This window comes from Protopterus annectens, chromosome 3.part0 (genome assembly GCF_019279795.1).
Source record: "Protopterus annectens isolate FY-2018-M chromosome 3.part0, PAN1.0, whole genome shotgun sequence".
Lineage (NCBI taxonomy): Eukaryota > Metazoa > Chordata > Ceratodontiformes > Protopteridae > Protopterus > Protopterus annectens.
The window spans coordinates 431,689,087-431,713,939 of NC_056731.1; the positions used below are offsets into that span (position 1 = coordinate 431,689,087).

The 24,853-nt window shown below is 39.2% G+C and overlaps 1 protein-coding gene across 2 annotated transcripts in view; it reads left to right on the forward strand.

The window, feature by feature from the left end:
* SEMA5A (semaphorin 5A) overlaps window positions 1–24,853 on the forward strand; it is a 2,688,572-nt gene that overhangs the window by 2,035,072 nt on the left and 628,647 nt on the right. For both annotated transcript variants that reach the window (XM_044064865.1, XM_044064863.1), the window contains one exon: window positions 13,769–13,912. In XM_044064865.1, the coding sequence (XP_043920800.1) occupies window positions 13,769–13,912 (144 nt within the window). The remainder of the gene's footprint in view (window positions 1–13,768; window positions 13,913–24,853) is intronic.

Genomic DNA, 24,853 nt, shown 5'->3' on the forward strand with positions numbered 1-24,853 from the left:
TACTTTTCTGAGGTAAAAGTCAATATTAAGGGGATCTAGCTGATTATGTTTGTAGATGACTGCAAGCTAGGAGCAGTCATTGAGTCCACAAATGACGTAGCCATCCTAAATGAAGGCTTGTCCCAAATAAATAAGTGGTTCTAAAGTCATGGAATGAGCCTAATGCCAACAAATGCATTATTGTATCCTTTTGGAGGTTATCTACCACAGGAAACTACCATATTAACAATATGCCCCTTAGAGCCAGTTGTTTTGATTTTGGAACCTAAGTGGACAGTGACCTAACTTTTGTCCATCACATGACTACTGTTGTAGGAAAGCTCTTCTGTATCGCACAGCTTATAAAGAAAAGATTGTGCATACATTCAGGGATGTCATTGTCCCTCTTTACTCAGCCTTCATTAGATCAATCATTGCATATAACACCCCCTTTGGCAAGTATCTGTCCACATGTCCAGATGCATGCAACAGCTGGAATACTCACAGAAATATCTTAATAAAAGGATAGAAGGACTAAGCCAAAGGTGTCTTATATGGACCAACTCAAAGCTCTGTCACTATACTCACTATCCTATGGACTGCAGAGATGACCTGCGTCTGACACACAAGGAATCCTCCGGACCAGTACTGATAGATTTACACCACATCAGTTAGTGAAATTGAATCAGAAATACTGAGTGTAGGGATCTAATCCTCTTCTGCAACATTAGTAGAATGGTTCAGAGGAACAGGTATATCTTGCACTGGATAATGCTATTGTGGAACAGACTCCTCATCCGCATAAAACAAAGTTCATTCCTGTCCATATTGAAGTGCAACTTAGGTCTATGGACGGGAAACAGAAAATTTATCCCAGGACTGTTCTCCGTACTGCTAATGGACAGAGGCAGCTTCTAAATGCTTTACCTATGCATGGATCCCTTCAACTTATCTGTGGTATTACCCCAGTTATTCTTATTAGGAGTATTATATAATTATCAACCATGGGATAGGTAAGACTAATCTATATTCTCAGAACAAAAAGGGAAACTGGCTAGGCTTAAAATGGCTTGCAAGGGCAGCAAGCCTAGTACTTACCTATGAACAAGGCAGGCAAATATATAGAAATAAATCAAACTACTGTTTTACACATAAGTCATTTACATTAACCTGGTGAACTTGGGCATCCTGAGGCAATGTAGCAACTGCCTCATGTACACCGACAACCCTCTCCTCTTACCTTCCAACACTCAGACTTGCGAGAGATGCACTTATATATCCAAATTAGAAGCCACGCACTCTCCAGCCAAGACCAGAATAGCTGGTCAAGAAGAGAAGGTCAACACTTGCACCACACCACATGGAACACATAGCCATCCAAAACACACACCAGCACTGCCTTCACATAAAAACACACACCCACCTTCGTGGAGGCTCTCAATAAAAATGTACCCAAGCAGCAGTGACCTCCAAGGCAGAAACGCACTTGACCACCACAACACAACACTAATCACGAGACGCATAACTCTCCTAAACTGTGCCACTCAACCAAAGCTCTTAAGGCAAAACAGCATGCCCAACACACTAGTCATAGGTGACTCAATAGTGAGCACACTGATGTCCCACTCACTAGGTTGAATAAGGAGAAAGTAACAGTCAGCTGCCTGTCAGGTGCCAGGATCCACCACATAACGCACACACTCAGGTCCCTCAACAACAGGTACATACATGACTCTGTCGTTGTACATGTGGGTGTGAATGACCTGAGATGTACCTCCCTGGATTACATGGAACTTGAACTTGGCAGTGGAGGAAGAGATCATTACTACCTCTATTTCCAAACATTTGATGGTAAGTGATACCAAACCACAATATATCTGTTACCCAAGGTCCATAAATCACTACAGAACCCTCCTGGTAGGCCTATTGTTTTGGGTAGGGAATCTCTCACTGAGCCGTTATCAGTTTATTTGACTCAATATCTCTGACCTTTACTTAGTTATGTTAGGGCCCAGATTCAGGACACAATGGAGGTCCTGCAGATCCTGCAAGATACCCAACTCGAGCTGGGTTGGTTGTTGTGTACCCTTTATGTGTCTGCCGTATATATTAATATACCACACTGGGCAGGCCTGTTAGCATTGGAACATTGGCTAACAATATCAGAACTCTACCCACCAGGTTTTAACATGTTTCATTGGGATTAACTGAGCATGTACTAAACAAGAATGTATTCTATTATCAGGACTGCTGTCTGCAGATGCAGTGTACCACTATGGGGGCTTCATTTGCCCCATATATGCCAATATCTTCATGGCATATTTGGAAGAACAACTGATTTATGATCCCCTTCACAATCTGTATTTGCCCGAGACTGACATTTGGCGTCGTTATTTGGACGACTGCTGGTTAGTATGGAGAGCTGATGTTGCATTTCTAAAGAATTTTTGGATTACATCAATACCAACAAATGGGGTATTCATTTTACATGCAACATTGATTTAAACCAGATAACCTTCTTGGATGTTCAGGTCAGTAGGAAATCCGATCACACATTGGACACACAGGTTTACCGGAAATTTCCAGAATATAGCGCTTTGTTGCATGCTTCTAGTCACCACCCTCCCCACATCATACTCAATATACCTAAATCCCAATTTATGAGAATCAACCATATTTGCTCAGATTCCAAGACTTATGAACACCAAAGGCATGACTTGGTGGGTAGATTCAGGACAAGGGGGTACAACTCTGGCACCATTACCATGGCCTGTAGGGAGGTATCTTTATTAGACAGACAGGATCTGCTGAGATATAAGGATAGGACTTCTCCTCAGGACTCACATATCAGATTTATTACTACTTATGGGCGCAACACACATAACCTTTTACAAGTGATCCAACGTAATTGGAACATCTTGATGGAAAATGTTAGGCTTGCCCACATGTTATTGGAGAGATGCCCTTTTGGTTATAGGAGAGGTAGAACAATGGGTTCTTTTTTCACTCATTATAAAACTGGGTTCTTGGATGTTCAGTCACAATGTCAAACAACACTTATGGGGGATCCCCTGGTTGGGTGTTTCCCATGTGGGCACTGCACGCATTGCATCCAGATGGATAAGACCAAAGAATTTACCAGCAGGAGTACTGGCCAGGTCTATGATATTAAGTTCTTTGCTAATTGCTCTAGTGAATGGTTGATCTACCTGGCTACCTGTTCATGTTCTGCATTTCATGTAGGACAGACTTCGAAACCTGTGAAACTCCATATTAGTGAACACATTAGTGATATTAAAAACAAAAAACAAGTAGTGCTCTGTATAAGCATGTTTCAACTCACCCTACATCTAATTTCAGATTTACTGTTATCAATAGAGTCACTGGTAAGAAAGGTAACAAAGTTGGTTGGCACAATATGTTAAACTTGAAAGAAAGAAAATGGATTAGCAAATTGAGGGGGGGAGTTATTCCCCCCCGGGCTAAATGAACAATTGTGACCAATCATGTTGTCTTACTAATTAACTGTTGTGTATATACCATGTGGCTATTTGTGGAAGTTTTCTTACACTGAGGAAGAGTTGGTAAATTTGTGCCAAAACCGGTCCGTTTATGTCACATTAAATATACTTTTCACACACCACTTTGGGCTGGCATTACTTTTTTGAACTTTGATAGTCCTTTTGGTGCCGTGCCCTTGCCATACCTGCTGAGGTTGGTTGCTGTAAACTACTCATGTACCAATACACTTGCCCAACGTTTCCTGGAACAGCTCGTTCTTACCCCCACTAGAGGTAGCAACATCCTTGACCTAGTCATTACTAACATGGGTGACTGTTGGTCTACACCAATAGTCAGCTCCTCCCTGGTTAGATCCGACCACAAACTAATCACCTTGGAAATCCACATCCCTCCCACCCCCCGCAAAGGTAACTACCATGAAAACTTCTCTAAAGCTAACTTTGGGCTCCTAAAATCATAGGTGGCTAACTTCACAGCACCCATGCAAATGAAGAATAGTTGCATGACTGCAGAATCATACACCAATACACTGTACGAACACATACACAAATGCATGGATCTCACCATACCCAATAGAACCAAGACATTCTCCTCCAAAAAAAGGAAGTCAATCTGGTGGTCCCCTGCCATAAACAAACTCTACAACAAAAGGAGGAAACTGATGCGGAATAAGGTGAAGTCCCAAGACTGGAAAAAACTCCCTTATCAGCCTCAACAAAAAGCAGAGATCCCTCATCAAATCCTCTAAAGCTAGCTATGAAAACAGAATGGCAGCAGATAGTAAAAACAACCACAAGGACTTTTATAGTTATGTAAAGAATCTCCACGGCAATACCCAGATTTGCTCTGAGTTACTGCACAGTGGTACCTCCTATACTTAGCCAACAGATATTGCCAGTATACTGGCCAACATATTCACTGCCAACTTTACCCCACCACCTCAAAGGACCAATCACAATACCAGTAGATTGTCAGGAACCCAGTATTACTGCAGCACAGGTTAAAACATCACTGTCCATGGCCATGAATACAACTTCTATGGGACCCGACAATATCCCTGGTTGTGTTCTACATGAACTACAGAGTGAACTGGTGCCTCACCTGTGTGACCTGGTCAATCACAGCCTCATCTCAGGATTTGTCCCTACCGAATGGCACACTGCTACAGTCATCCCTCTCCACAAAGGAGGAGCAACTACAAACCATGGGAACTATAGCCCCATTAGCCTGACGAGTCTGATATGCAAAGCTATGGAACGCATCATTGTGGACCTAATAAACAAGGATATAGGGAATCTCCAAACTCTGAATCCCACACAGTTTGGTTTTCTGAAGGGTACCCGCTGCAGTGGTGCTGCGGTAGCGTTGTCGCCTCACAGCAAGACGTTGTCGCGTTCGATTCTCAGCTAGAGCGTCTTCTGTGTGGAGGCATGCGTGAATGGGCATGCCTTCATTGAAGGTTGTGCATCAGGGCTGGTAACTCGGCATGTAAAAATCCACTACTAAACATTAGCGGACCGGAGTTCCGCTGTGGCGACCCCTAACCGGGATAAGCCGAAAGACACAACAACAGGTCATCCTTGTTCAACTTGCTTGACTTCTTTGAGTCAGTCACCAGAGCTGTGGATGAAGGCAAGGTGGTTCATACAGCCTACCTTGATCTGGCCAAGGCTTTTGATACCATTCCCCACTCAGGAATCATAGAAAAACTCACTAAGCTTGGCATCAACCCCTGTATCACTAGGTGGGTTGCAAACTGGCTCACAGATAGAACCCACAGTGTGAAAGTAGCTGACTCCAAGTCAGGCTGCCAACTAGACACAAGTGGAGTCCCACAGGGTTCGGTCCTGGGTCCTCTCCTGTTTGGTATCTACTTCACTGAAGTCCAGGCCAACACAAAGGGACTCTGGCTGACAAAGTTATCAGTTGATTGCAAGTTGGGAGCTATTATTAACTCCCCAAGTGATGTTGACATCCTACAGAATGGCCTCACTGAGACCAATGATTGGTGTCAGAACCTTGGCCTTAAGCTCAATGCCAAAAAATGTGTTGTCATCCCCTTTGGGAAAAACCCGGTTCCCATGAATTACCACATTGATGGTAGTCCACTGAACACAGAAGGCATTATTAGAGATCTGGGAGAACAAGTTGACAGCAATCTCTCTTTTGATCACCACATTGCCACTGTGGTCAGAAAGTCCTTTTATGTGGCACATTTCATTACTAAGGGGTTTGCATCCAGGAAGAAAGAGATCATTGTCTCCCTATTTGTCGCCCCATTTGGCGTGTACCTCACTAGACACTTGCAACAACTGGAGAGGTGACAAAGTAACTCACAAAGAGGATCCTAGGCCTTAAACACTTGTCCTACATGGACAGACTCAAAAAACTACAACTGCTCTCTGCCTCATATCACCTACTTTGAGGCGATCTCTGCTTGACTTACAAAGCCATGTCTGACCCAGCTGTGTTAGAAATGCTACATCTAAAGAAATCCCAGTCCCTCAGCACATGTTCCAGAGACCTCAACCTCATTACCACAATTAACAGAACATGCTGGAGGGACAGGTTCATAACCCAGATAGATACTGTCCATACTATGGAACAGACTTCCCATACATGTCAAGCAGAGCACCTTGCTGTCCCTCTTCAAGAGAAATCTTGATGAGTGGATGGGAGACAGAAAATTCACCCTGGGGATAACTCCAGTGGCTCTACTCGACAGAGGCACTGGGAAATAAGGTTGTGTGGCACTACGCCAGGGTAATCCTATGGCTAGGCTTGGAAAGGCCCCAGGGCCATTAGCCTAGTACACACCTATGAACCTAAATACATTCAGGTTGTGTTTAAGAGGTAGAACTTTATCTAATATGAAAGGGAATTAGATATACTTAAAAGTAGTGTTGTCAAAGCTACTAATGTCACTAGGTTGCCAATGGAGGCATGTCTGACTGGTATGTAAACCATCTATGTAAAGCCTGTATAGTAACAGTACAAGATGAAGACCAAAGTGACTCATAGAAGAAATATTATTTACAGCAGGACTGAAACAAATGTATGGCTTTTGTGCTGTACATAGGGGGTTAGGTAGTTAGGCAGAAAAAAAAAACATGTGTAATCTACCCATAAATTCAGCCACACTCAGTGACTTGGGTATGATCAGCACAAAGCTGTGTTTCAAATTTGAGGGTTTTTTTCAGTGTTCTGAGATATGCTAGAAATGAGTGTGACATGCAAGGTCCAGTTTCTTGTAGTTCAGGATGTCAGTCTGAAGATAAATAGGTGGTGTTATTAAGATCAGAACATGATTTGAGGTCATGAGAGGCTGTTGTGGCAGACAGAGTTGGGCAATAGATGTAAAAAGCAGTTTTTATGTCAGTTAAGCAAATACGAGGTTGTTTACTGGGCAAGTAGATTTTTGACTTCTTTGAGAAGGGTACACTGGGAAAGGCAGGCCAAAGAGAGCAACAAAGTAGCATGTTGTAGGTTATATTGATGTTATGCTAGAACCATGAAAATGAGTAAGGGAAGAGCACATTCCAAGATGTTCATTAGGATATTCTTTTTAATGGTGTGGCATGCTGACCAAGTTAGGAGTCATAACTGCAGAATTAAGCTACTTATTTTTCAATCTGTGATGTGGTATACAGATGATAATGTATGATCTGTTCATATTCCAAGGTATGTGAAAAAACTGTACTTGTTCCACTGGAGTCAAGATAAGGTTATTGATGAAAAGGAAACGTGGGTTAGAGTCTTGATGAATTCTGTGTACTATACTGTTTTATAGTATTATTGGAGAAATCATTTAATCAGAAATGTCTCAGATTAAGTTAAAATGCTCTTGCACATTTCAGCAAAAATGGAATACTTTAGAAGGCTGGTTTGACCAGGGTATTATATCTGTGTTTCCAGATGCGTACATTGTTGAAGAATGCAACTTTCCAGGATTTTAGAAAGGGGGAAAGGATGACAATTGGCCTAAAGTTAGATTTCAGAAGAGTTGCCTCCTTAATGGAGGGGGAATAATAAAACAATTTTTCCAAAGGCAGGGATATGGGAGTCATGAATATATCTGTTGTTGAGAATTGAGATTGGGTATGTAACAGAGTCTGCAGTGAACTTAAGGTACTCAGCAGGGAGGTCGTCAGCAAAAGAAGAGCAGTGTTTCAGTGTCTTTAGTAGCTGTCAGACATATAATGTGGAGGCAAGTTGGAGATTGAAGGCAGGGATGTCAAGGGTAGTCGAGTTTTGTGGTTGATTAAATGGCTGGGGAGAGCTGGAGGTTAGAGAGGCTATGATGTCGATAAACAAGATGTTAAATGTGGTAGCTGTTTCTAAGGGAGATAAGTCTGGATAGGGGCTTGGTGAGGAAGGAAAGCCAGGCTGAAGACTTTTCTTTAAATGAGAATTTCTTTGGAATTTTTATTTTGTGACTGCCTTGTGGGTCCTAATATTCTATTTATTTATTTATTTTTGTACAGCTAAATTTCCCTCTTGGTGAGCGTATGCAACTCTTTGTATAGATGTAAGATTTGAAGGGTTTTATCTTTGTGCCATTGTTTCCATGCTTTATCGTGTTTTCATGTAAGACTTCTAGTTGAATGAGTCAGCCAAGATTAATTGTTTTTACTTTTTTATTTCGGCAAGGGGCAAGGATAGTTAAAGTTTTCATAAATATATTGTTGAATTTGTTAACAGCTTCATCTCAGGGTAGGGTTTTGAGTGAAGACTAGTTAAAGGATTTTAGTAAATTATTGAGAGTGCTAGGATGGAAGTTAGAAAGATTTCTGGTAGTTATGTACTGATGTTTTTTAGCTAGTGAGTGATTTCTCTATTGGCAAATATAGGGTGGTGGTCACTAAGGGAATCTGGTAGTACCCCTGAGTTAGCATACTTGCTGGTGTCAGAGACAAGTAGCCAGTTGAGGATGGAATTTTTATGATTCAATTGGAATTTTTATGATTCAGTTTGTTGAGTTGAGTAGGAGAAGAGATTAACTGCTTGAAACCATGCAATTTAAGTTTAGTAATTGGTGTGTTAGATGTCACAGATAAACAGTCAGTGTTAACATCACCTGAGATAATGGTTCATGTAGTAAAATTTGTAGTCATCCAACAAATAATTTCCTGTAATAAGCTAAAATTATTACCTGGTGGTATGTAGAGTACAACATTGCATATCTTATGTTTACTTACATTGAGAAGAGAGCTAAGAAGTTCTGCATTTTGAAGGGTTGCCATATTACTTTTGAGGGGTGAGAAAGTTACAGTTATTGCATACAATTGCAAAGCTCCCCCTTTTTTGTAGTGTGTCACATCCAATTATAATATTTCTGGGGGATACCATTTTGGAATATTTTACAAGGTGTTTTAACCATGTTTTCAGTAGTGAAAGTGATGTCTGGTGAGTACTGAAGAAGCCATGCTTGTACATCAATAACTTTGTTTAGTATACAAATGTTGATGGAGGCAAGGAGAAGTTTTGTGAGTGTTGTACAGGAGTTAGGGGCAGAGGAGAGTGGAATGGATGAGGCTGAGGGGCTGGGGTTGGGATGAATGTCACTACAAAAATTGACTTTAGAAGAGAGTGGATTGGAATTAGTTTTAATAAAGTTTATGAATTTATTCCAGGTATGTCAAAGTGGTCTGAATGATTAGATGTTTTGTATTTGAGAAGATAAATAGGTTAAAACAATAAATAAATTTGAGGAAATGGTTATCTAAGAGTGTTTAGCCTGAGTATATGTAGGGTGCCTGGTAGTGTGTGAGTGTGAATAAAGTGTGAGAATATCACGGTAGTAGTAAGGAGACATAAGTAAAGATTCACAATTATAACATGGTAGATCGAAAGAAATATGAAATATTAAGCGGAGAATATAATTGAATGAAAGGGAAAAGATGTTAAAGAAGAAAGGAGGAAGATAATGAAGAAAAAAGATGAGAGTAAAATTAGTTTGCTAGTGATTCTTGGTGGGTTGGTCCCTAATTATTAGGATGGAGAAAGTTAAGATTTTAATAAGCATATAGAGAGTTGGAGAAATGTACAATAAACTATGATGTGGTAAGGCATAATTCTGAATTAGAGGAAATATTGTGAGAAGAATAAGTGGGTTTGGTGCATAATGTATAATAAAAGGTTTGTGGATATTATGTTTTGAAGGACATCCTGAGGAGGAAGACGTGAATATTGTAAATGGGGAAAAGGAGAATAAAAAGTGTAGATTGTAAAGTTAGAACAGTAGAGAAAAATTAAGCAAGGAGCAGTACAGGAAAAAACATGTGGCGGTAAGGTGATATAAGCTTGCAAAGAGTTTGGGTGAATGCTCTTGGATAATGGTGTAGTAGCAGGGATTGGTTAGTTTAGTAGGAAGAGGAGGGAATATGTCCAGTACAAATTTAGATAAGGAGAGGGTAGGGCAGGGGAGCATAGTGAGTCCAAGCATAGCGAAGATGAATGGAGCAGTTTGGAACTCCTCAGAGATGGAGCTACAAACAATCGGTTACAATGGAGGTAAGGGGTAAATGGCGGTGAGAGTGTTTTTTGTAATATAATGTGAGTAACTCAGCAGGACAATGGAGCAGAGAAAGTTTAAAAAAGTTGAGAATGGGTCAGGAAGGCATACATTAAAGCCAGGACTAGCTATTCATGGGTAAGAAAGCCATACCTATCAGAATGTAGTATCTATAAGAAGTCTGAAGTGTCATTTTGTTTAGTTTAGTGGTACAAGACGGTTTTAACAGCTTACCTAGTGGCCCCCAGAATAGACAGTCTATATGTTGTCTGCATTGAAAAATGTTTTTTGCAGGCTGCAAGTCCTCCTAGTGGAAGAAAGATAATTTTATGTCAAGTGATATAGAAAGGCAGGGAAAGTGAAGACTTTCGATACTGAGTGGAAGGGGCAATCACGCAAGTCTTGAGCGGGTATGGTGCTGTGGGGGGCCTGAAGAGCTGTGCTGTCATTCTTCAGTCAAAAAGACTTCCTACATTCAGATGGGTTCCTGAAGATATTTTTTGATAAAACACGTTTTAAAGAACTATATGACTATGATTTGATACTCGACATGCTTGGATGGTTGAATTTTAGTATTCTTTAGCAAAGCTTTGTAGTCAGGGCAGCAGTTGTTTTTTGGGAACTGTCCTGTGTTAAAGTATGCAAGGTGACATTGTTCCTTAAATTATTTACTAATTCTGTCTGCTCATTGTTATTTTCTTCTTGAAATTAGGTTAGGGTTATGCAAGTTAATTCCCCAACAAAAGCTATGTTTTTCTGCTATTGCAGAAAGGCTAGATGTTAGGAAAACTATAAACTGTGCCCCATACATGGAATCATAACTTTCATTACAATAGTGCCTGTCACTTTTGCAAGCAGGTGGCTGTTAATCATTGTAGTTACAACAGTTATCTAGCTGGGTTTATTCAGGCCATAGAAACATGGAAACTACATAGGTGTTATCTTTTAGTAGTGTGGCATTGAATGCTTATGGCGTAATGTACTATAGATCTGTTATAGTCTCTCTGCAACCAAGTAAAACTAAATGCAAGCAGAAAAAAGTGCAGCTTGTGTCTTTTCTGTTTCCATTATCAATACTGCTGTTTCTTGAAATTCCTTGCTAGCTGGAGTGATTCATTAGTAACCATTACTAAATGTACTTACTTACAAAGGTTATTATACATTGACGCACTGTTGTGAAAACCAAATTACGTACTAAATATACTGTACAAGGATTATTATACGTTGACTCACTGTTGTGAAAACTGAATTATTTACTAAATGTCCTACACAAGGGTTATTATACGTTGACTCACTGTGAAATTGAATTAACTAAACGTACTGTATAAGGGTTATTACATGTTGACTCACTGTTGTAGAAACTGAATTATTTACTAAATGTCCTACACAAGGGTTATTATACGTTGACTCACTGTGAAATTGAATTAACTGAACGTACTGTACAAGGGTTATTACATGTTGACTCACTGTTGTAGAAACTGAATTATTTACTAAGTGTCCTATACAAGGGTTATTATACGTTGACTCATTGTGAAATTGAATTAACTAAACGTACTGTACAAGGGTTATTACATGTTGACTCACTGTTGTAGAAACTGAATTATTTACTAAACAAGGGTTACCATACATTGACTTGTTTTTCTGAAAATCAAATTATTTTCAAACAGTATAACAAATGTTAGCATTTATAGTTTAATCAGGGAATGAGGGTGTTTTGTTTTTATGTTTTTGTTTACCAAGTTGGCTGATCCCAATGGGTTCTTTTCAACCATAACCTGAATTAATACAAAAGCAACAAAATGTCTAAGATCACATGCAGAATTCATGCAAGAGTAAGGCATGTACAAGAGTAAGTTTTGTTGTTGTATACTGTACATGATTCAGTAAAGAGGTGTACAAATGTCACTAATCTAGATGGTGCTTTTGTTACAGAGCACAGCAAAGTAGTGCACCATGGGAAGTCACATGATAGGTAAGATAGAGACAATTACTACTTGCCTACAGTAGAGCACGAGTCTACTGCAGGAAATGCAGCAAAATGTTAAAAGCAACAGAGGCCAAATGGCTCAGGAAATCCAACAAAATACTAATAGACAGAGGCAAAATGGCTCACTAACTGCCCAACAAATGGTCAAATTAACTGATTAACTGCAAATCATTTATCCAGGACAAAAAACAAAAACATGCCTATCCAGGCTATAGAAACAGCACCCATTACAAGATGTGATAGTAAGAAGTAAGTAAGATACCTGATGTAGATATATAGCCACCATTTTTTTTGAATAGTGGACTATATGGAATAGTTAAAGGGAGACTGTAGTTTAATGAAAGGGAAAAGATGTTAAAAGAGAAGGGAGGAAAATGAGGGGGGGGGGGTTGAGAGTAGAATTGGTGTACTAGGAATTCCAGACAGAGTGGTCCCTAATTACTGGGATGGAGAAAGTTAAGATTTTTAATTAGAGTACAGCAATTGGAAAAATACAGAATAACCATGGTGTAGTAGGGTGAAATTGTGAATTAGAGGAAGTATTAGGGGAGAATAATTAATGTGTTAGGTGCATAATAAAAGGTTTGTGGGCATTACGTTTTGTGTCAGTATTCCAAAGAGAAGTAATATACTGAAGGACGTCCTGAGGAGGAAGACGTGAATATTGTAAATGGGAAAAAGGAGAATAAAAAGTGTAGATTGTAAAGTTAGAACAGTAGAGAAAAATTAAACAAGGAGCAGTACAGAAAAAAAATGTGTGGAGGTAAGGTGACATAAGTTTGCACAGGGTTTGGGTGAATGCTATTGGATAATGAGCTAGTAGCAGAGATTGATTAGGCTAATAGGAAAAGGAGGGAATATGTGCAGTATAAATTTAGATAAGGAGAGGGTGGGCTAAGGGAGCATAATGAGTCAAAACATAGTGAGGATGAACTGTGCAGGTTTGAACCTCTCACAGATGCTATCCCACTGTCTCATACATTCTTCCTACCATGGTTCAAACTGTGGCTACTATGTGAAAACCTAGGTTGGTGAGTGCAGACATCTTGGCACATGGTGCTGAATGCTGTGGTTGACTGTCAGTCGTGCTATTATTCAGTCCGCCTCCTCCCAAGATGGGCGAATTGATGTTGACTGCTCAGTTCCCTTCTTCCTGGCTATCTTTTTCAGTACCTAGATCATAATTTAATGCAGCATTATTTGCACCCTTATCAGGGATTTGTTCTTCTGCCCACTAGAACCATCATGCTGCCCAAAACCCAGTTTTTGAAGAAGCATAAATTCTAATATTCTCAGTTGCGTGCCTTACATTGGTGTTGAGGAGTTTGTCTCATTTGGCAGTCACTACATTTGAAACTGATCCATGCTCCATATAAAAGAATCAATTATTAAAGAGGTACAATAAATTCTGAAGCTAGAACCTTTTTTACTTTGATTCATGTATTAAAAATGTATATGAATTTTTTTATATTTTTACATGTTTTTCAGATATTGCTTAATATAAGCTATGGTTAAATAAAAGCATGATAAAATATCATTTTATGAAACAGAATATTATTTTATGCTATTTTAGTTTGGACTGGTCCAAGGGCACGTCTACAACACACTGCATAAGTGTGTGTGTGTGTGTGTGTGTGTGTGTGTGTTTATTGTATTTGTTGTTTAAGACAGTGGAACTGAAAATGATGCATTTACTACTGAAAGTTGGATCAAGACAGCAAACCAGGAGCTTAATACGAACAACTGTTATTTTCTTTCTTTTACAGAAATGGTGGATGGACACCTTGGACATCCTGGTCACCCTGCAGTACAAGTTGTGGGATTGGCTTTCAGGTTCGCCAGAGATCTTGTAGCAACCCAACACCTCGCCATGGAGGTCGTGTTTGTGTTGGACAAATCAGAGAAGAGAGGTAAAAAATACACAAACTCAATACCTATACACACAGAATTAAACATGCATACCCACAAGTTTCCAGTATTACCTTACTTTGCTACCAAAGAATATAGATGTTGTTTGTGCTAATGCTGTTGACTCATCCCACTTAAAGATACAGTCGTTCCTCTCCTACCAGAGCTTTTGTAACTGAGTAAAAAATTGTTTTATACATGAATCCTTCTGCTGTGAAAAGGAAATGAAACTTAAACCTGTCTCCTTCACTTTAGGCTGTCATAGTCTTCATACTTTAAATACTGATAATTGTGTTACTGTTAAAATGCTGATAGCTTGATTGTGAAAGCATGCTTTACTGCTCCTCACTATGCATGCATCCATTTGAAAAACATCAACTTTCGGGCTGAGCGTGAAAATGATCCATGTGGATCAGTGGTCTTCCATGGTTAAAAAATGAAATAAATAAATAAATAAAATCCAACTGCGCCTGTAGCTTGTTGCCCAAATCAAAGAAACCGAGAGCTGCATACAAGATGGGGATTGTGCACTAACAGGCTACATTTTAGTGATGACACTGAGCTGTTTTACAGATGGGTCTGGATTGCTTATCAGGAGTAACAATTTTTAAACATGGGAGAGGATATAGGCATTTTCTGTATGTGGAAAAGGGTGATGAAATTAAAAGAGGATGTGAACCTAGGGGGAGTAAAATGGCAGGCTAGAGTCATACCTTTAAATTAAGTGGAAGGTAAAAGTGAAAGGACCAAGGAAGACGGTGAATTGACAAATAGACAGCGTACTACTAGGGGAAAAGTAAGAAGGGAAGAGAGAGATGGAAAGATGTTGGGCAGAATAGAACAAAGGAAAAGGTAACAAGAAGGCAAAGAAAGTTCTGGTAAAGGAGATGAGATCTGATGAAGTGCACATTGCCTGTATCACTGATATATGGGCATTAGAAAAGAAGAACTAAATACTCAGTAGTGATAAGAACGATGGAGATAGCAGTTTATCCCAGGAATGACAGAGCCTGTGAACTGAAAGAGAAAAAACAAAGGAGCAGGCTATGTTAACACTGAAAAAGTATGCACAGTGGTAATCATACTGTATAAACCATAGGAAAAAGCTAATGGATACCCACCATTTTGCAACTTTAGCATATATGGTGGATGGTCATCTTTGCACAGATTTAGGATCTAGAGCCAGAAAGAAAGGAAGGTGGTGATAAGTGGTCTTAAATCTCTCAGACAAAGACTGCACAGGCGATAAAAGAAGAGTAAAAAAAAGCAAAAAAGAGAAGGGATTCTGATGAAAGCTCTAGATCTAGGAATAATTTTCTCATCTGTTTGCAAGCAAACTCTAAACTTTGACCTTCCCAGAAGAGCTGGTATTGGTGGTATTGCAATAAGAGCTCCACTGGGTAACAGTGACAGTATCCCAGTATGATTCATTTAGTTAACAAACAGATGGCCTGACAAACAAATGATAATTGCCATATTGTACTCCATAAGCAACTGGGCATGGAGGTATACCCAAAGCTATGGGATGTAAATATGTTACTTGAACTAAACATCATGTAGATAAGGTATGTCTACAAGAAAGAATGGAAAGCTTACAAATACACTGAAGTAGTTATTTTAGGAGGTCAATGTTGTCCTTAGGAACAGGGAATAAATCACAAGAAGGAAGGAAGTGGGAGTAAAGAAAGAGAGGAATCAGGAAGTAGATATAAGTGAAGAGGAAGCAGGAAGTAGGTGCAGGGTAAGAAATGCAAGCTTTTGTTAAGGCATGGGGGAAGGGACTCAGAATGTAAGAGAGGCCAAGGCTGGATGGAATGGTAGCTAGCACTATGGGGTGGGGTTAAGATGAGGAGGGAATAAATCTTTAGGTACATTTCAGAAAGAAAAATGGGGAGGAACTGATTTATGATTAGATATGGTAGCAAAGTCAGGAATGCCAAGGGCACTGAAGGAATGTTAAAAGAGTTTTTCACCACAATATTTACAATTAAAAGAAATAAGGTAAAGGGAGAGGGGACATTCAGGTTGACAGGAGTATCAGTGGAACAGCAGAGGTGTGAAGAGGAAGTAGATTGCATGAAGATACGCACAGAGTTTAAATAGGATACCAACCAGAATATTAAAAAATGTCTGTGTTAAAGCACTGTAAATGTTTTCTTGGTATCCATGGAGAATAATGTTTCTGAATTCTGAGAAATACATATATAATAGGTGATGCAAAGAGTGCTTCCCGTGCCAATTCTGATCTGCTTCCTAAGTCATCAGCTGGAACTATAACTGCTTCATCCTTCAGTACTTTAACTCATATTTCTACATCATTATTTTCGATTGATATGTGGTAATTTCTAACTGATATTCATGCCTGGGTCATGGATCACCACTTCTGTAGCTTTTAAGATACTAAGAAGAATCAGTACAGCTAGACCATCTATTTGTTTTTTTTTTTTGATTTCATATATTTATCATTTCTATCAATTGTGGATTTAGGCTTTGGCACAGAAGTATACTCCACTTCCTTAATAGTAACAAAGACTTCCTGGCGAAAGCAAGGGTTGAAATAATTTATTCACTGTGACTTTGTCCTCATGACTAAACTGTAATGCGTATGGGTAAATTCATCATCACCATCAGCTGGAGTAACTGTATAGCAGCATATCATTGTTTTCCTGTATGATACAGGGAATTAAGGCTATGATCTGCTAATGAGCTTTATCCTGTAGTACTTTGATTCTCTTAGCTTCCATTTGCCTAATGTATGACAGTGAACAAACAAATTTAATAACCAGTGCTCCTGGTTTACCTATGAAAATAAGGATTGTGCCAAGTGGAGTTACCTGAGTAACACATGAAAAAAAAATATTTTTATCATTTGTGCTATTATTCCATTAGTGTCACAATTAAGCTTCATTATAAAGTAACACATTTGTACAGTGCATCATAAGATTCTTTGCAGAATGTCACTTATTTCTTTCATTTGCTGTGTTTAATTTTTTTCTTTCCTCCAGTTATGATTGAAGGTGGCTTGCAGAGCCCAGTGTCCTCACCAAGTTACTAAACACTGCCCTAATCTGCACCTATATTTTCTTCCTTTCCCTCCTAGGATACCTACTAAACTCCCTACCCAACTCAACCTGCCCCCATTTGAAAGGCTTGCAATGGAGTGGGACTGCTGTTAAATATACTGAATATACTCGCAGTCCAGATGCTATTATTATTTTCAAAAACTCCTGAAACTAAGGGAACAAGGTTATTACTTTTGTACTTTTAACCATAGAGTATTGTAGTGCACTGCGCGGGAGCCCCGTAGCACTGGCAAAGTCACGCTAGGCTTCTCATAATCCTACTGTTGGAAATTTAAACTTTTTAAGTGTGAAAACTATATGTTAAAACACAAAAGCTTTCTGGTAAAACATTTATACTTTCAAATGGGAAACCTCGGAAGCTGTTTGTTAAAACTTACAAGCTTTCTGGTAATGATTTAAGCTTTTTAAGTGGATAACTCAAAAGGACAGGGCAACAAATGCTTAACAGTAGAAAGGATTAACAGCATTACCAGGGAAAGAGTGATTACTTGTACCTTACCCACTTTCACACATTGTTTTTGTAGTCTCGTTGCCTGGCTGAACCCACTCCATTCCCCTACCCTACTCCCAATTACCACCCACCCCCACTGCAACTAGACTTATTCTAACCCCTGCTCACCTGACCAGCCTATGCACCAATCAGCAGGCTTCAATAATTACACCCAACCACACCTAAACTAAACTCTGCACCCAATACTGAAACTAAGTACCTAAGATCCACCCCCACCACCCCCTGCCTATCTTCTCAACCACAATATTTCTAAACACCAAAGCTCCACCTAGACAAATCATGCAAGGCATACTATCAATACTACTACTAACTCTCACTACTCTAGCCTATACCACATCCATACACACTAACATACCATTAAACAATACTTTCCACAAAACACATACCTTCGCGCGCGCGCGCGCACACACACACACACACACACACACACACACACACACACACTCATAAATTTTGTCATCTTCCACACTGTTTAATGATAGCTCATTATTATATATATATATATATATATATATATATATATATATATATATATATATATACAAAACACACATCCTGCTACCTCTCAGTAGACAAACAATATCTGGATCAAATATACACCTAGCACATGATATAAAACTCAAACTATTCCTTAGAAAATGGCTACTAATCTCAGGAGACATACACCCCAACCCAGGTCCGTGCAATAACATTCTCTCAGACAAACAGATATCAGACCTACTTATTATTAACCTAAACTCTAGAAGTATAAATAACAAACCTACATGACCTACACGCATTCATAGCCCACTACTCCCCAGATATACTAACCATTACTGAGACCTGGCTAAAACCCTCCACCCAAAATGAGGAACTTCTCCCCCCAGGTTATAACATCCTAAGAGTAGACAGAGGTGCCAAAAAGGGAGGCGGAGTTGCAGTTCTATTTAAAAACACACTTAACCTCCAACCTCTGCAAACCCCACTTCCCAAATTTCTGAAAGCCGAAACATTAGGCTCCGTTTTATCTCTAAACAACAAAAAGAGAATCAACATTCTCTGTAGTTACATCCCTCCAGGAAACAACTCTCCTATAATTGAGGAAATCTTATAATGGGCTACAATCAAACTGCCCCAAGAAACTATCCTGTTAGGCGACCTAAACTTAGACTGGCTAGCCTGCAACTCTAACACTCCCTCAAACCATATTAACTTATATGGATTCTCACAACTAATCCAAGAACCTGCAAGAGTTGACCGTAAATCCCAAAAACAATCAATCCTCAACTAGACATTAGTAAATTTCCCCAAACAAAATTACCAAGTGGGCTGCCTACCTGATGAACTTAGTGATCACTTCCCCACATTCCTCCTTCGAAAACGTGTAAACATACCCAAACATTTACTGTATAAGCAAACTAGGGATGAACACAAAGTAAATCCGCTAATTCTTAACAGCATGTTACAACAATGTAATTGACACCCACTACAAACTCTAGCATTAGACCAGGCAGCTGAGTTTTTCAATAGTACTTTTATGAATGTTCTTAATGCAGTCGCTCCCATTAGAAAACTTAGAACTAAAGTAAACTATGCCCCTTGGCTGAGTAGGACCACAAAAGCCTTACTAAATTCCAGAGACAAAGCCTGGAAAATCTGGAAAAAAAATAACACTAGCCTAGACAGACAAAACTATCAACAACTTCGGAATCAGGCCAAAAAACAAACAAAACTGGATAAACAGAACTACTTCCTAGGTATCTAAAACAAACATTCCACTAACCCCCAAAAGTTCTGGCAAGCTATCAGTTCCCTCCTAAAACCCGGAAAACTACTACCCCAACTCCTAACACCAACACTGATAATGACAGCATAGTTTCTCAATTTAACCATCACTTCACAGAATCTATTCTGTCATTATCTACCCAACTATCCAAGAATAACGCTATATCCACCCCCACTACAGGTCACAATAATATACTTTCCTTTACACTCTCATCTGTATCAACTTCCATAATTAAAAAAAACTACTGTCAAAGCTGAAACATACCACTCTTGCCGCTGATGGTTTACCCGCTTATTTCCTAAAAATAGCAGCAGAGTCCCTAGCCTACCCTGTCTCAATTCTTATCAACCTCTCCATACAGGAAGCTTACATCCCCCAACTATGGAAAGTATCATATATTATCCCCCTACACAAAGGCGGCAACTCCTATGAGCTATCAAACTACCGCCCCATTGCTATCCTATCCCCCCTGTCTAAGCTCCTTGAGAAATGTATTCACACTCAAGTGATGCACTTCTTAAAGTCACATAATCACCTCTCCTTAACACAGCATGGCTTCTGCCCAAACCATAGTACAACTACTGCTCTTCTGTCTTTTACTAATCAGGTTAACCAACTTAGAAACAACAACAATTTCATATCAGCTATATTCTTAGATCTCTCTAAGGCATTTGACATGGTCTCACATAACCTACTCTTAGACACTCTGTCCTCCATGTCCGTTGCTCCCTCCACTACTGCCTAGTTCAAAAACTATCTCTCTGATAGGAAATAATCAGTCCAATGGCAAGGTGTACTCTCTCCTCTACTACCAACTACCATAGGTGTTCCACAAGGCTCAATATTGGGGCCTCTACTATTCACCATTTTCACCAACAAACTACACAACTCCACCCTGCATGCATCACTTATACAGTACACAGATGATTCCACCCTAATCTGCTCAGCCCCATCCCTAACCACTCTTCAAAAACTTACCCCAGGAATCCTTCAGTTCCGTGGAAAAATGGATCACTGATATCCAACTTATTCTAAACCCCAACAAGACCAAATTACTCCTATTTACCCAAAAAAAAATCCAGAACCACTCCTCTTTCCTTCACTATCACCTACAGAAATGGCACCACAATCTCTCCCTCTCCTCTTACTAACCTCCTTGGTGTTGAAATAGATAAGAATCTTCACTCTGATGTCCATATTTCTCAAACTATCAAAAAGTACATAAAAAACTGGGAACTTTATACAAACACAAAAACTTCCTATCACACCAAGCCCAAACCCACCTTTTGTCTACCCTGATGTATGCAACACCATTCCTAACCCACATCAGGAAAATAGACCTAGACAAATTTGAGTCATGCTACAATAAGATTGCAAAATTTGCCAATAACTCTACTTTTATCTCTGCCTTGCCCTAAAGGAACTACAGCAGCTTGAACTTCCTCAGTTACTTAGTTACCACCAACTAGTTCTCACCTTCAACATCCTAAAGAATCCACACACGACTCCAGCCCTAAACCACCTAGTAACCCAATATTTGACCAATCGTCCTTTCTGCTCATCCAACAAAACCCTTCTCTGTATATCCAATGCAAATAGTACTGCAGGGAAACCTCTTTTCTCTCATACCATAGCTAGAAAGTGGAAAAACCTCCCTCAAAACATCTCGTCAGCACCATCCATTTTGCAGTTCAAAAGATCACTTAAGCCACACCTCTTGCAGTCCTGGCTCTGTCCTTGCATCAAATAAACACTCTCCTTCCCTCTTCCAATCCTTCCTACCTTCCTCTCTTCTTTGATTACTGTCCTTGTGCTACAGCACTAATCTCCTCAAATTCTGTCATCCAGGGCCTACTATGTGTAAATTAAGCTTATTTGGAACAAACCTTTGTAAGTATATATTATTTCTTGTAGGATGTATCTTTTGCTTGTATAATTACCACTGCATATATTATTTAATGTGGAGCTTTTCTCCCCAGGCCTCTGCTATAAATGGACCTCGTTCCAGTCGGACTTTCTCAGTCAACAAATGTAAAATAAAATAAAATAAAATAAAATAAATAAATAGCATCAGCTGAGACAGGTCAGACCAAGAGTTAGCATCCGGGATGTGAGAGCTGTGAGTTGTCCACCTCTGATATATACTCTGTTACTTTCTCTGTAGTGTGGGCAGTGGATGAATTTATACAAAGCATGTCTGGAACACTATCTAGCCTGGTTAATGTCACTTCCTGTCCATCACCTTGTCTCCTACACCTACTATGTTGCATTCAGAGGAAATTAAGAAATATTCGGAAACTGTACTTCTTCCTTCTGTGGCACTCATGAAATGCCTTAACTGCACTGTAGAGTATCTACATTATGACTCTGTGAAGTGCAGTGAAAGGGGAATGAAAAAAGTAAAATGAACAAGGTGATGTGATGGACTGAAATTGAAAAGATGTTTTATCTGCTAACTAATCTGCACAGTGCAGTATTTAACAAATGAACTCACCAGAATAACATCACTTTCACCCACAGGGGGTTTTAGATTCTTCTGTATGCTTGGCATTATTCAGACGTTGTTCTAGCTCACTATAGTTCAAGGTAGTGCTGAATACAAATCACAGCCACCTGGAACAAGCTGTACAGAGGAGCAGAGTACCTTTATTTCCAGTCACATGTGCATATATTCACATTCACTTTAAAAATAAAAGCCATAAAAGATTGCTCATTAATGTACTCCATCCATAGTCACCGGAACACAGAGGTGATGTCATAGCTTTTTTTTTTTTTTTTTTCTGGCCACTGCTGATGTTTTTTTTCCTTTACTGTCCACTCCAGGCCTAAGCAAACATCAAGAGAATACAATAAACACAGCTGCCAAGGACAAATGAGAATGCAGTATAACCTAGATTCTAAACAGGCTTCCTCTTGAGATATATTAAATTGCTTTCACAAAGTACAGTGTTCTGCACTTAAAACAAAACTGTAAAGTTCCAGAAACATTAAGTACGTTTTTCAGCAAGAGATGCTAAAAGAGACAAGAGTGTTTTTTGTATGCAGGGGAGGAAACTTAAGCAAAACGTTTGAGGGACTATGTGATATAGTTCAAACCAGACACTGCTTCTTTCATTCACACACCCCAAGTTTTAATTTCCTGTTTCCTCTGAAAGAAATGAAGCCCATTATTCTCCCACAATGCATCACAGAACTTCACTCCCAGGCATATATTGCTTAGTCTGATATCTGATAGTGGGATATCACAGTGGCCTACTTTTATACTTGGTTAACTTACTGTTTAAGTAGTTCTTTAAGTACGCAAGAACTAAAAGAAAAAGCATGAAGTGACTTCTGCAAGTAGCTGTAGTACATTTATTAAAAACTGACCTTTTTGACTCACTCTGATCCACGTGCCTTATGACAGTTATAATCTCTATACACTCTACAACCTACAGGATGTAATAAATTGTGCTCATGTTCTCATCCTGTGATTTCCCAATAAAAGAACTATGGAACTATCTCACCAACAATTAAAATAAATAAATTAATATGTAAGATCAATAAACATCTCATGGACTGTACACAAATAAATCTGAAACTATACTACATAGCATAATAACTCAATAAGAATTAACAATGACGGTAGGCGACATGTTGTCTAGTTAGTCTGCCAGCTAATATAACTACCTTTAATCCCCTCTCTGTCTGGCACACGGTACTCAACCCCTTCCAGTTATCCCATAGGATCTGTAAAGCACTTCTATATTCACTACCAACACCCTGTCAAGCAGTTTGTTTTAAAGCACTTTAACTCTTTCTGTGAAACAGTACTTACGCAGGTTCACATTAAAGTGAATCCTTTCCAACTGCTCTTGGTGGTACCTCAAACCTACTCTTCCTTAGTTCATACCCTTGGCTTTTCCAATTCACTGTCTTATGCCACCATACCCTATCCTCTCTCCCTCTCTGTCTATCTGTCTGTTTCTCTTCTAGTTTCCAGTGATTGCTAGTTCAGTGACTGCAGACACTCTTGATATTCCTGTCATTTCCCTCCCCTCCATTTGCCTAATGCCTCTTGTAGCCTTCTCTAGAGTACATTCTAAGTGTTTTTTACCCCTTTCTCTAGGGGCCTTCAGAAATGCATGTAGTACTCCTCATGTGATTTTACCAGAATTTGGTAAAGTAGAAGTATAAACCCTCTGTCCCTTTAGTTTGCACCCCATAACATGTAGCTTGCTGTCTGTGTACTTGAGCCTGATGGTCGTGAGTTGGTTTAATAATAATAATAATAATAATAATAATAATAATAATAATAATAATAATAATAATAATAATAATAATAATAATATTCCACAGGCAATCTCCAAATTGGTGTCATTAGGCTACTAAAATGATATATAACATCCCAGTACTTTTTTCTTAAAGAAACTGTAACAATGAGTTATAAGTTGACATGCAGGACTCCACTTCTATAGTTCTACATTGTCCACTTCATAGGTAAATACTAGGCTTGCTGCCCTGGTGGGCCATTTTAAGCCAAGCCATTTTGTCTCAAGAGTTAGAATCAAACATTGCACTTTGTGTCTGTGAGGTTAAAACCTTAACTATTGTTCCAATCCCAAGGGAGAAGAAAGATAGGCTTCACTGAGACTCAAACTTAGTTTGCTGGATTCAGACTCCAGAGTGCTAACCATTCTGCCATGGAACCATTTTTACATAGCATAAATAACAGGCTTTGTTTACCAGGAGAGAACAGTGGTCCAAAAGGGCAAATGTCAGACCAAGCATGGGAGTTGCAAAAGTTGCAGTATAAATACAAGGTATTAGAATTTCAGAGAAGTGTAAGTAAAACAAATATTAGTACAGAGAAGGTAGATACAGTCACTGGAGGATTTCGTAATATAGTATGTGCAGTCTATACAAAACAAATCAATCTTTTGTCAGTACACAGGGAGGTGTTTTTTACTTATTTTCTTTATAAAATATCACTTTCTCTAAGTATGTAGGATGTAGAAATGACCAAATGCCTGACTGGTGATAAGAAAAGAACACAATCAAAGTGTGCTTTTCCCTTTAGTTCGCTACTAGCATATAGGCGACCTTTGGGCTACTGTGTCCTGACTGTAGAAAGTTGCACTTTTCAGGATTAGATCTTAATTGGCACCACTGTGCTCATCTGTAGAGGGTTTCCAGGGTTAAGCCTTGTCTCTTTCTGCTTTCAAAACCATCAACTTAATGTGTGTGTTATCTACAAGTAGGTTCAGGTTAGTCCCTTCATATATCGTAAGTGAAACAAACAATGAGGAAGCCAGACCCTTCCTGAAGAGTCTTTGCACAGATTACTGTACTAGCCTCTCAGAGTCTCACACTAACCATTAATAATTTTTCCCCACAGTTATTGCTGCTATGAGTTCCTAGATTTCCAACCTACATTATGGCCATTCAACTTATGAAGTAATCTGTGATGTGGTACAAAATCAAACGCTTTACTGAAGTCCCAATAAACCAAATCTACTGAGACTCTTATCATCCATTTTTGTTGTTACCCAATAACAGAGCTGCAGCAAGTTCAGATGTCAGCATTTAATGACAGTCTAATCAT